At 40.7% G+C, this 12,874-nt stretch overlaps 2 protein-coding genes across 2 annotated transcripts; both read left to right on the top strand.

Moving 5' to 3' along the window:
• The first annotated feature begins 534 nt into the window (after positions 1-534).
• On the top strand, positions 535-9,353 carry clptm1l (CLPTM1 like). Its single transcript, XM_034545417.1, has 18 exons — positions 535-817; positions 1,450-1,661; positions 1,841-1,935; positions 2,655-2,844; positions 3,128-3,318; positions 3,531-3,609; positions 4,278-4,395; positions 4,492-4,586; positions 4,915-4,999; positions 5,573-5,676; positions 5,792-5,857; positions 6,016-6,066; positions 6,179-6,261; positions 6,370-6,404; positions 6,530-6,585; positions 7,015-7,059; positions 7,302-7,417; positions 7,575-9,353. The coding sequence occupies exons 2-18, from the start codon at positions 1,497-1,499 to the stop codon at positions 7,657-7,659; spliced, it is 1,659 nt and encodes a 552-aa protein (XP_034401308.1). The 5' UTR covers positions 535-817; positions 1,450-1,496; the 3' UTR covers positions 7,660-9,353.
• Positions 9,354-10,309: 956 nt separating this feature from the next.
• rplp1 (ribosomal protein, large, P1) lies at positions 10,310-12,241 on the top strand. The gene is made up of 4 exons (XM_034546011.1): positions 10,310-10,522; positions 11,299-11,373; positions 11,633-11,753; positions 12,112-12,241. The coding sequence occupies exons 1-4, from the start codon at positions 10,451-10,453 to the stop codon at positions 12,192-12,194; spliced, it is 351 nt and encodes a 116-aa protein (XP_034401902.1). The 5' UTR covers positions 10,310-10,450; the 3' UTR covers positions 12,195-12,241.
• The last annotated feature ends 633 nt before the right edge of the window (positions 12,242-12,874 follow it).

Here is a 12,874-nt window from a genome sequence, read left to right as displayed (position 1 = left end):
TATATATATATATATATATATGTGTGTGTGTGTGTGTGTGTGTGTGCGCGTGTGCGTGTGCGTGTGCGTATATAATGCGTAGGTATATAGGTAAGTACGTATTGTGTTATGTGGGAGAAAGTAACTAGGAGCTCTCTAGACAGGCCTTATCTTTAGGTGAGTCGTGATCGTATCGTGGTTGGTACTGTACGTTGTGGCTTCAGCAACTCCGGGTCACGCCAGTCTTTATTCAAAGAAACTAACTCATGCATTAACAATATTGTGACTCCCATAAGTAAAACAAATGTTTTACTGTATAAACCCACAACGCAACCCTTCCTGTATTGGTTGCATCACATAATATAATGTGTGTGATAATCTGGCCGATATCAGAGTTTAAAACCGAAAGCCCTGAAATGAACAGGTAATAATAAATGTATGCCTGTCGTTTATAAGAGCTGTTTATGGGGACAACATACATATCTGTACTCTTCCAATACAGTCTGTAGTCGTCATTCTTCAAGCGTCTCGTTAGCATGAAGTCTCGCGTCAACACCCACGAAATCCCGTACAAGAAAACAACCAGGAAGCGAATTGCGGAACTGTAGATCCACCTCACGCTTTCAGGCAGCAGTTCGTGTGGCAGAGCCGTGTTCTTCGTGAATGGAGAGGCCAGCCGAGTAGACAGCAGATGCCTTCAGCTAGAAAACGGTGCACGGCTGTGAAGACTCAATGTCGTCGCGTCTAACGAGCGATACCCGGCAGCAGCGCTCGATGGACGGATAGCCAGCGGAGAGAGTCCCGTCTCTGACAGCCTGACACATTAAGTTCAACACCGGTAGGTTCAACGCCGACGTCTGAATTTTACTTTCATTATACTTCTCGACATATGAGAGACAAATAAGTAGACAACCTGTATATCTGGCGCGCTGTAAAAGAGGAGTTACAGACAGCAGATGTCAATAAACATTAGAAAACATCATTGTTATCGTGTAGAGCCACAGAGAAGCGACACTATGGACCTGAAGGGCTTAAGACGGCATTCAGCCGACCTACAATTAATCAAATAGTGGTAAAAGACGACCACGAGCAGACTGAAACCGCGCAGGGGAATAACACATTAGTTGCAGATGAGTCTTAACTGCAGCAGTAACTGGTCATTTTTGTTGAGGTGGAAGAACTTAACTTTCCCTTAAAGAGCCCTGACGTCAGTCCCGTCCAACACATTTTGGATGCATTGCATGAGCACTGATTGCAAGCCAGGCCTTATCTTCAACAGTCACATATGGTGGCTGTGCAGGTGTTTGCATTCTTTTTGCCATGTGGTGTAATTTCATTTTTCGGATGACAAGGTCGGTAATTAGTCAATGTTAAGAGGAGAGGCCTCTGACAGCATTGGTTCACATTATACAGTCAGCGTTGAGCCTCATACTCCACACTGACCCTCTATCTGCAACTCCTGATTTGCAGACATATGGCCGTGCTCCGCAGCTAGCCGAGACGACGAAACTCGCATCATGTTCCTGAAAACATCTTTCACCACCCTGATCGTGGGGGTGTTTGTGGTGTACGTGCTCCACACCTGCTGGGTGATGTTCGGGATAGTGTACACTAAACCCTGCGACAGCCCCAAAAGTATCAACTGTATCACACCCTTTCTGGCAGGGGACCCACAACTACAGGTCAGTAATGTGGAGGGATGGATGGTCGCACTGCCCAGTTTTGTATCTAGTATGTTTTCACTTACACCGTCTTGTCTGAGTGGTTTTGGTTTAATTGACCAGTTTGGGAACAACTGGCCAATTAGAACTGATAGTATACTGTATCTAATTATATCTGTGAAACCTCTCTGTGTATCCAGTTGAGTATCTACACTGCACTGCGGCCCGATGCAGAGGGAGGACATACTTTGATCCACAAAGAGGAAACATTTGACGTCAACAACAAGTTTGAGAGGTTGGTTTTACTCTTACATAGAAAGTAATATGCCTGATGTGTCTCTGTCCTCAGATCAGATCAGTTCATTCAGATGCACCCATTTGCATAGATTAACCATCTTGCCTTTCAGAATCAGAATTTATCAGTGTGTGTGTGTGTGTGTGTGTGTGTGTGTGTGTACACATACTTGGAATTTGATTCTGGTTATACGTTGCTCTCCTCGTAGATATAATATACAGATAAACAAGAGAAATATAAAAAAGACAAGAGATTAGCAACATTTAACAAGTATGTACAATATTAAAAAAACAAAGAATTTGGGATTAATGCAGAAAGGTGGTAATAGTGCAAGCAGTGCAGATGGAGGTGATTAGGTGTTCTTTGGAGTGACGGCCAGTGGGAAGAAGCTGTTCCTGTGTCTGCTGGTTTTGGCGTACAGTGCTCTGTAGCACCTACCAGAGGGCAGGAGTTGGAACAGCTTGTGTCCTGGGTGTGAAGGTCTGCAGTGATCTTTCCAGCTCGCTTCCCGACTCTGGAGGTGTACAAGTCCAGGATGGAGGGCAGGCTGGAACCAATAGTTCTCTCTGCAGACCTGACTATCCGTTGTAGTCTGTCTCTGTCCTGTTTGGTGGCCGATCTAAACCACACAGTGATGGAAGAACAGAGAACAGACTGGATGATGGCGGAGTAGAACAGGATCAGCAGCTCCTGATCCTCTTCCCCTCTTTTTCCTCCAGGATAGTAAATGTCTCCATCCCAAAGAAGACCCGCAACAATGGAACTTTATATGCACTGATATTTGTCCATCAAGCCGGCATCACTCCGTGGCAGGATCCACGACAGGTCCACATGGTGGCTCAGCTCACCACATACATGGTCCCTAAACCGGCTGAAATCTCTTTGATAACCGGAGAGGACCAAACACAGGTACTAAGTTGTTCATGTTTTCTGAATGAAGGTTGTGTAAGGGCATGGGGTGGAGCTTAAGGTACTGTCACAATATGTTATTCATACTCATTATTTTGTGGTCATTGTATTTCAAGCAGAATTTGCTTATTGTAGTTTTTATTTAGTAATACTGTAATTAATACTTATATTTGATGGAACATGTAGTATCAGTATCTTATCCACATAGACACAGAAGAGTTTAGTTACTAATGGGGAGTTTGATTTAAGAGTAAAACTACTTCCTGTCCATGCGATCGCACAGGGTGAGAAAGAAGACGTCCAGCGGAAGAAACGTGACGGTAACGCTGCGGCAGGAGGTGGCGCTGGTACCGCTTCCACCGCCGATCCCCCAGTTTCCCACTGGCGCACCCGCCTGACCCTCAACATAGTCGGAGACCACTTCCTGTTCGACAAAGAACACCTGCCTAGTGATGTCCACAGATACCTCCGAGTGTAAGACAGTGAACACAGAAACAGACACATGCAATACACTCTGAGAATGAAAAGGTCTGGGTATGACGTTGAAGCGATTGTAGATGTTAAACGCAATACATAGTATGTACTAGTATTTTACTTATTTTGTTAAAGCATTCTTTGAATGGATTACACAGACTTTAATTAGGACCCAGAGCCATCAGAGGATGTTTTGTTTTTCTGTTTTTCAGATTCCAAAATGGTAAGAAGATGGTTTATCTACCTCTGCTGTTTGTTGATGAGCTCAGCAACCGTGTCAAGGACCTTGTGGTGAGCTTTTACATTAAAACTAATATTATTTGATACACCGATAGTGACTGAAATGTGCATTAAAAGATCAGTGTTTGCATTTCCCTTTTTAAATAAGTAAGAAAATAAATAATTGACAAATAAAAATAAGAGGGCTTTTGAAAAATATACAATTGACAGTAGAAAAGCTGTATGGAAAAATTAAATATAACTTCTCAATTGCGAAAAAATAATTTGTTATGCTTGCTTGAGGAGGTCTTTGCCTTCGTCGAAAAAGTATTGATCTGCTAAACACATTTACAGAATACATTCCAATAGTGAACATTTTACTGGTGACTGATCAGCTGCTTTTGCTGTCGGGGTCTTCTTGGATTTTCCCATAATGTGTGAATGCTTGTGAATACTAGCTGACATGAAAGAACAATATAAACTTGTTCAACTCAAACAAATTATTGAAGACCTCTCTCCAACTACGCTGCAGCTGAGTTTATTCACTTATGAATATGCGCCTAATTCGCCTTTCTTCTTTTGGGATAATTCAGTTAAAATGTGCTCAACAATTATATGGAAATATACTGCATACTACTACTACTGTACTCTATAGCCCAATTAATCAAGAATGGTACGATGAACCAGATCCTTGAATATCCACAGAATATAAAGCCCAGGTTAATGTCTCACCTGAATAGGAGATCAACAGTACCTCCAAGGAGCTCCCTTTGACCATCTCCTACGACTCCATATCTCTGGGGAGGCTACGATTCTGGATCCACATGCAAGACGCTGTTTTCTCTCTGCAACAGTTCGGTTAGTTAATCGTCTCTCTGTCTCTCTCACACAGTCTAGAAGCCTCGCACTCTAACACCACGTATATATTTGTCTGTCTCCCTGTATGTGTTGCAGGTTTCACAGAAAAGGATGCTGATGAGATTAAAGGAATCTTTGTGGATACCAACCTGTACTTCCTGGCTCTGACCTTCTTAGTAGCTGCCTTCCATGTAAGTCTTCACCACAGCGCTCTGCACCACATTACACTAGAACAGAACTAAATAGATTGAAACTCAAAGACACTCATAATTTACAATTACTTGACAAATGCCTCTGAATATATTCCTGATTCATACATGTTGGATTTCCTTGTTCAACTTTCCAACCCGCACAACAGACAATCCTAAATAATAAAGTTGTTTAATGACCAAATACAGTAGTATATAATTTGAGATATAGGTCTAGATACCTCCTATAATAATTGATCATGTATTGATCATGAACGGTCAACAATAAACTGTAGCGTGGCAAATGTATGTTCGTCTTTTGCTTTTTCAGCTCCTCTTTGACTTCCTGGCATTCAAGAATGACATCAGCTTCTGGAAGCAGAAGAAAAGCATGGTGGGAATGTCCAGCAAAGCAGGTAGGTGACTTAGTCCTCATGAAAAACACAATATTGGTTGGGGAACAAATGCAAAACAGAAGGCAAAGTTATGAAATGTCTCGAGACTCGGCTCTAAACTGTAAATGGGTTGTGACTGATTGATTAGAGCATTGCAGATCAGTGAGTGTAACACTAGTGCATCTACAAGAAACCAGGCAGTGTGTTGTAGTCTAGAGAAAGGGAGGCTCTAGCGTGCTTGTTGTGATGTATTGGAAGGAATTGGCCATCTGCAAAATGCTGTTAAGCAATATTTTGCTCACAGCTGTATGGACAAGAAGCCGGTACTTTTAATTATTGGGCCAGACCTTTCTGCTGCGCTGGAACTGTGCTGTACAGGTTTGGCACCATGAGACAACTTAATTTATGGATTTCTAAAGTAGAAAATACACAAAAATCAGAGCGGATAGAATATGATGGAGCATAACTCTGCAAATACATCAACCTTTTGGAACACTACTGAAAACATTTGCTCTATTAAGTGCAGTCCGCATAAAGTCTGGACCAGCTCAGGCATGGCAGTTGCAGTTTGACATTTGGTGTTTTGTTTTCCAGTGCTGTGGCGATGTTTCAGCACCATCGTGGTTTTCCTCTATTTGTTTGACGAGCAGACCAGCCTGCTTGTCCTCATACCGGCTGGCGTCGGCTCTATCATTGAAGTACGTAAGCGCGGAATGGATAGACGGTGTGCATGAATGAGTTTATGGGAATACATCTTTTGATTAATGCATAATATTCTGTGTATATCTTCTTTTTTTCCCAATTGTTTTGCAGGTGTGGAAAGTGAAGAAGGCCCTTAAGATTCAGGTTTCCTGGAAAGGAGGCAAACCAACATTCCTGGTGTGTGTGTGTGAGATACTTTTCACTGTTGACTCATTAAATTACAAAAGCAGCACAGCACTCATAAAACAAATGCATGTAATGTAGGATTTGCCTTGTTATGAATTTAAATGGAAATGCTACAATGGTTAAGTGTGTTTTTCTTTTATGTGGAACAGTTTGGGAAATTGGATGAATCGGAGAGAAGAACAGAGGAGTACGATACTCTGGTAAGACACAACAGACTCCCATGTGCAATATAATAAACCACACCTTTTTGTTACTGGACAATAGAGATGGTCTTTACCTGGATGCACACTTACGTTGTGTTCTTTTCTGTAGGCCATGAAGTATCTCTCATACCTCCTTTACCCGATGTGTATTGGAGGGGCTGTGTATGCTCTCATATTCCTACGATATAAGAGGTCTGTGTTTCTACATAGCATGCACAATTTTTATAAGGTGATTACTAAAGTGATGCCGATCAGTCTCACCAATCATTATCTTCTTTTGTTTCTCGGTCCCTGTTTTAGTTGGTACTCATGGCTGATCAACAGTTTGGTTAATGGTAAGCTTCTTTTTTTTTTAAACACTATGGAAGCAGTAAAACACGTTTTTAACTAATGTATTAACAGTATTAGAATTGAAAGTTGATTTCCATTATTTGATGAAACATGTTCTTGATGATTCCAGGTGTATATGCTTTTGGCTTCCTCTTCATGCTTCCTCAATTGTTTGTCAATTATAAGGTCAGTTTAGTGTGTGTGTGTGTGTAGTCTTTTCATAAAAATGTATAATGTGGAAATGGACTAAATACACTTATCATAAAGACATCTTCAAAATGTGTGCCACGCCTCACCACAAGAATAATAAGTGCTCCATGTAATATTTAAGTGTACAGGTCCCTTGTGGAGTTTCCTGTTAAAACAACAAAAGATATGTTTGAGATAAACAAAACCTGGACCTACTGATATAAAACCAGCTTCATAGCGCTCCAACAGGTCTAACACTCCACAGGGAACCGTTAACGGCTCCAGATCTTACACGAAAATGTGCTCGCTGAAAAGTGAAATTGTTCAGATATTGCCCGGAGGTTCTCGTCACAGCAGTGCATTCAATTTAATTTACTGTTTTGGTCTTTCAAACATCCCACTGACCTAATATGTTTGATTTAACAGCTGAAATCTGTGGCCCACCTGCCCTGGAAAGCCTTCACGTACAAGGTAAGAACAAGACTAGTTAGTTATTCCATTTGTTTTGATTTAACATGTTTTCATGAGAATAGTCTGGATTTAGACATTTGCTGTTCTTTTAATATAAACTGATCAATCGCCACATTTTCTGATGTTTGATATAACAAAGTTATTTTCAAATGTTAAATTAATTATTATGTCACTGTCTTGTTGGTGATTAGTTATTTAGTTTTGTACTTGTTAATTGATTGCTATTGTTTGATCTCTGCCAGGCATTCAATACCTTCATCGATGATGTGTTTGCCTTCATCATCACCATGCCAACGTCACACAGACTGGCCTGTTTCAGGGACGATGTTGTGTTTCTCATATACCTCTACCAGAGATGGTACGAACACACACACACACACACACACACACACACACACACACACACACACACACACACACACACACACACACACACACACACAAACAGATTCCTATGTCACCAACAAAACACATCCAACAGTTTTCTAACCTCAAGTGATCTCCTCTCCCCTCAGGCTCTACCCAGTGGATAAAACAAGAATAAATGAATATGGAGTTTCTTACGATGAAAAACCCGAAGGAAAGACTCATAAGGACTAGTGAGGAAAGACGGGTCATTGGCTTCCGTGATCTGGTACCTGCATGTTTTATCTTCAGTCCACTGGTCTCCACTGATTGGTACGGGTCATTTGGTATCATCTGAGATGCTTTAATGGTCCAGAGGCATCTGGTCAGTTAGTTGTAAATGGACCCGTTGGATCTTGTGGTTTTTGTCTTTTTTTCCACTCTCTCCCAAAGTGCAAAGTGTTGAAAGGTCAACATCAGCTTATCTGCCTTCTGCAGTTAGGAGAGGAATTATTTTAGTTTTGCAGCGTACGACGGGATGATCACAAAGATGAACCTCTACACTATTTCAAAATGAGGCGACAACCCGGAAAAACGTGTTTCTGATTGGCGTAAAAGGCCGGCGCCCTGTTCACGACAATGGCCACGTCTACCAAGGGCCGGACACCGCTTTGGTTTGAAAGAGTACACGGATGACTTTAGTGAAGTCAGCACTTCCTGTTCAAACATCATGTGATTCCACAAAGCCAGTTGCATCCCTTCTCTATTGGAGCTGCTCCACACTGTTAGTAGCAGTGCAGGTAGTCACTGGAGTAAAGTATGATTTATTACATTGGGGAGGCCGTTTATCTCATTTCAAGATGAAAACATCTCTTGAGGACCACTGTGAATATCGTATTTTCAGTGTGTGTTTTGAGAAGAACCTGGTTCAGACTACATCTAAATACATTGATTTTCCATATTTTTATTATATAAAGTCTGATACATCGGAGCTTCCAGAACAATAATTTTCCCAGTAAGTGGATGTACTGTTGGCTCAGTTAATTATTCCTGATACAGAGCTTGGGGGCTTTTCTAGAAATTATTATTTTAAATTGTGCTAAAAATGTTTAAATATTGCTCAGTGAAAATACTTTTGCCTCTTAGAAAGTGTCAATGTGTAGTCATTTACATTTTGTGTATCCCAAATTATAATGTGGACATGTTTTAACCCTGGGGAACAGAGGGATGACAAAACGAGAGGGGTATCTGCTGACCGGTTTTATATCATAGAACAAGATCTTAAGCTTGTGTTTGGTACAGACCTTATTTCAAACATCTAACCAAAAACCCATTGACTTCCAGACGAGGGAACTGGAAGTGCATAAATGCAGACTCATTTCTAACACTTTAAATACACACATGATTAAAGGGACTAAGCAAGGAGTCAATGTCAAATTTGCCTAAACATAAACTTAAACCTGACCGTTTCTGACTTTCACTACACTGTAACAAAGGAAAGACATTCTGTCCTTTCCGTCCACTCTAGTTTTGTAGTTTTACCTGCTTGAGTATTTTTTTTACATATCGGGGCCAAGAAAATTTGTTGGTGCCAAATGTGAGAATGATTCTTTAAACTGTTTGTGAGCTTTGTATGTTCTCCATAGATGATCCATCTGATGTTTTTAGAGTCACTGACATTGTGAGGGAAATGGTAAGACTTGAGGAAAGTATTACTACATTTTGAGTTACAGTCACATCTTGGTTTTTCTGCCACAGATCTAATGTTTTTTTTGTTAAATACTTTTTGTAATAGTAAAGACTATATGGTCCAGAATGATTAAGCATAGGTTTTCTGCTCCTGTGTCAACGAGACCAGGCAAGATTTGCCAGGAAATTGCCTTTGAAATTGTTTCACTTATTGTAATGATTGTGTTTTTGATTGTGATTAAATAAAACTGTTGACTGAACATGTTTCTTGTATTAATTTTCTTCACAGTATTGGCTTTCAAATTATAATAACAGCAGGAACCTAAAGTATAGAGACTTACACAGTATCCGATTTCTAAATATATGGTACCTTCATAAATTTGGACAATACATATATGTCCATATTCAGATCATTTTTGGTTACTCAATTTAAAACTGTCCAGTTGTATTTAAATAAAACACCATTATTATTATATTAAGTATTGTATTCATTGGAAGATAATTTAAAAAATGTGTGAATTGGCCTTGGAAAGACACCAATTTGTAAAAGAAAAGTAGTGTGTGTGGGTGTGTATGTGTATATATATATAGATATATATATATAAAATTATAATTTCAGGTTACTTAACTGTAGAGAGGCTTTCATTTTGTGTAATTGTAAATTTAGTAGAACATCTATAGATTGGATTAGATTACATATACTTTATTCATCCCCAGGAGGGAAATGTATTTGTAGCAGCAGCAAGCAGGTTTACAATATATACGACAAAATAAAAATAGCAGGGCATATTACATTTAAGAATTTAAATAAAAATGCAAAGTGTATCCGGTGTATATAGAGTATATAAAGTGAAGCAGTGCAATGGTTATTGATGTTGTTCAATTTGAGGAGGATCTGGCCAGAGGTGGTTTATTCTACAGTCTAATTGCAGTGTTCAAATTAATTGGGGCAAAGCTAAACTGGTAATACGTAACCGCGGTGGTCTTTTTCTAACTTTTTAATTCCCTTCTCCTCTTTCCTTGACCCCGTGACGTTTTCCACAGAGGTCACCACTTTGTTAGCAAAGTGGTTAGGAATAGATGTTAGGAGGTAATGGTTTGACTATTCGACCGCAGCCATAGGCTCATCTGGTCGACGCCTGTCGTCACTTCGTGTGCGTGCTTGCGTCAGAGCCACGCATTCCTGACGCAACCTATATATTATAAGCGCCCGCCCTGTTTCGTCCCTTTTCCGCTACAGGAAACAAACGTGCCTAAGGTGCTCGGTTCTTCACCAGAAGCTAAGGCCCGCAATCCGGCGACTAGCACCGTCAAATTTAGGCATCCACCTCCACGAATATAAAATCCAACATCTAAAATGGCCTCCGTATCCGAACTTGCCTGCATTTACTCTGCTCTGATCCTCCACGACGATGAAGTTACCGTCACCGTAAGTACTCCCGGCGAAGCCGCCAATACGTATTAACTGCTCCCTCCTGAAGTATTGTGCTCGTGGTGAAAGCCCCGGATGTTAAAGCTGACATAGTGACGACTCTTATTATCAAAGTGTATATTAATATCCGTTTAAACTCAGTTATAATGTTTAGATGCCTTAACCGTCACATCTACCGGCTAAAATGGCGGCATGCTTCTTGCTGACGTTGGGCCACGTTTCTGTAACGGGACAGTTCTCCACTGTTTTGTGTCGGGACCTCCATGAATTGTACTTAACGTACAATACCTGTCTCTGGTTGTACCTCGGCACAGTTCTAGCTGCGTCTGCCACTCTTTGACAGGTGCGAGCTAACGTCGAGTTAGTCTCCACAACAGCTCAGCGTGCGTGTAGCTCCAGGACTGGTTGCTTGAAAAGTGCGGCAGATGAGTTCACTGTTGAGGGTTTACCCCTTTAGTGTGTCTGCTGTTGGTTGTCTCGCGTTAGCCTGGCAGGTGCAGATGCTGCACAACACCCACATGATGTGAATCCCGCTCTTTGACTTGAGACCTAGCATGCTATATATTATAGCATGAAATAAAGAAGCTGCAACCAGGATTTCATGGTGTCAAGAACAACTACAAAGTTATGTTAGTGTATGTGATACACTAACATAAGACTTAACTTGTGATTTATATGTTGAATACTGGAGATGTACATAAAGTCAATACTGCCTATTTACGGATGAAGTGGATTTTTGATTTTTTTTTTAAACTGCTGTTGTCTTTCTGTAGGAGGACAAGCTGAATGCTCTGATCAAGGCTGCTGGAGTCACTGTGGAGCCCTTTTGGCCAAGTCTGTTTGCCAAGGTGAGAGGAAAACGACACACTTTGTTTCGGAGTGCACAGGGTTCAAATCAATAGCATGGAATAGTCTGTTTTTCCTAAAATCTCAAGTGCCTTTAAGTGTCCACAGCAGTTCAATAAACTGAAATTAACCTTTGACTGTTGCATCAGAGACTTTAATTGCAGAATATTTGGCTCCACATAAGAATAGTGTTGTGCCTTTTTTAGTTCTGTTGGTCTGAGCATTACTCGCCACTAACCAGGAAATGTTGTCCTCTCGTAGGCTCTGTCCAGCATTGACATCGGCAGCCTGATCTGCAACGTTGGAGCTGGAGGTGGAGCACCAGCAGGAGCCCCGGCCGCTGGAGGAACAGCTGCTGCCGCTGCTACTGGTGATGCCCCAGGTAATTAGGAGTAAACATTGGAAAGGTGTTTTAAGTTGGGTGTAGCATTAAAATGCTCCTGATAATTTAGTCTAATACAGCAAAGTAGGATATACTTAATGATTATATTATCATGCTTTACTTATGAGCTTGATATGTAGACCTGGGAACAGTTTGGTAACTAAAGTGGTGTAGCATGGACTTTCTTTCTTATGGCCAACATTAAATGTTTTCTCATTTCGGAGGTAAAACGGGAATTTTAATCTCAAGCCAATGTTTTTGAATCATCAATCTCCCAGAACTTTGAATAATACAGGTAGTTTGTTTGCATCTGCATTTGGCACTTTGTTAACCATACCGCTTCTTGTTTCCCCTACAGCTAAGGAGGAGGAGAAGAAAGAGGAAAAGAAAGACGAGTCTGAGGAGTCCGACGATGACATGGGCTTCGGTCTTTTTGACTAAAAAGATGGTTTTGTAAGAAACACACAATAAAAGTCACAAAAAAAAGACTGCTGCCTTGTCTTACACTCTGTTCTTTGACATCTACAGACAGACTTCACCTTACACTACCAATACATGTTACCATATTACAGCTGCACCAGCTTATATACATGTTGCTTGTTAACTGACTCAGTCATTCCCTGAACTTCCGCTCAGTGTAATTGTTGTCTGGTTGAATGCGGAGCGAGTCTAGAACCATTTAGAAAAGAGGGTTTAAACTCGCGCATGGAAACCAGTGGCCAGTTTAAAGGTGGTAGACTCGCATTTGAGGCCACATTTGTTGTGAGCTTGATTAGTCAGTGTTATAGTATGTTGTACAAAATTCATGTAAGAATTTCACAATACAGTACACCATTAAAATGTCTTTGGTGGGGCTTATCGACTAAAAAACGGAACAAACATGCCGTGACAAAAGTTCTAATGTGGAAATGGATCAATTCATCAAATAACACTAGATTAAGTTGACCAAAATAACCGTGGTGTCATCTGCAATTGCCACATTTTTAGCACCAGGAACTATCACTAGTCAGTTTTTGCTGAGGTAAATAAAAATAGGACATTATCAGAGCTCGCTAGAAACGCTTGCAATGAAAAAGTAATGGCATGCTGTAAAAATGTCAACGGTTAGTGTCATAAAGAAT

This window comes from Cyclopterus lumpus, chromosome 11 (assembly GCF_009769545.1).
Source record: "Cyclopterus lumpus isolate fCycLum1 chromosome 11, fCycLum1.pri, whole genome shotgun sequence".
Taxonomy (NCBI): domain Eukaryota; kingdom Metazoa; phylum Chordata; class Actinopteri; order Perciformes; family Cyclopteridae; genus Cyclopterus; species Cyclopterus lumpus.
This window is presented reverse-complemented; position numbering and strand designations above follow the sequence as displayed.

Bases quoted from the DNA above. Each gene is read 5' to 3' on its own strand.
- clptm1l (XM_034545417.1), top strand. From the start codon at position 1,497: ATGTTCCTGAAAACATCTTTCACCACCCTGATCGTGGGGGTGTTTGTG. The intron at 3,610-4,277 runs GTGAGCTTTTAC...TCACCTGAATAG, and splicing joins ACCGTGTCAAGGACCTTGTG to GAGATCAACAGTACCTCCAA. The intron at 6,262-6,369 runs GTCTGTGTTTCT...TCCCTGTTTTAG, and splicing joins ATATTCCTACGATATAAGAG to TTGGTACTCATGGCTGATCA.
- rplp1 (XM_034546011.1), top strand. From the start codon at position 10,451: ATGGCCTCCGTATCCGAACTTGCCTGCATTTACTCTGCTCTGATCCTC. The intron at 10,523-11,298 runs GTAAGTACTCCC...GTCTTTCTGTAG, and splicing joins ACGATGAAGTTACCGTCACC to GAGGACAAGCTGAATGCTCT. The intron at 11,374-11,632 runs GTGAGAGGAAAA...GTCCTCTCGTAG, and splicing joins GGCCAAGTCTGTTTGCCAAG to GCTCTGTCCAGCATTGACAT.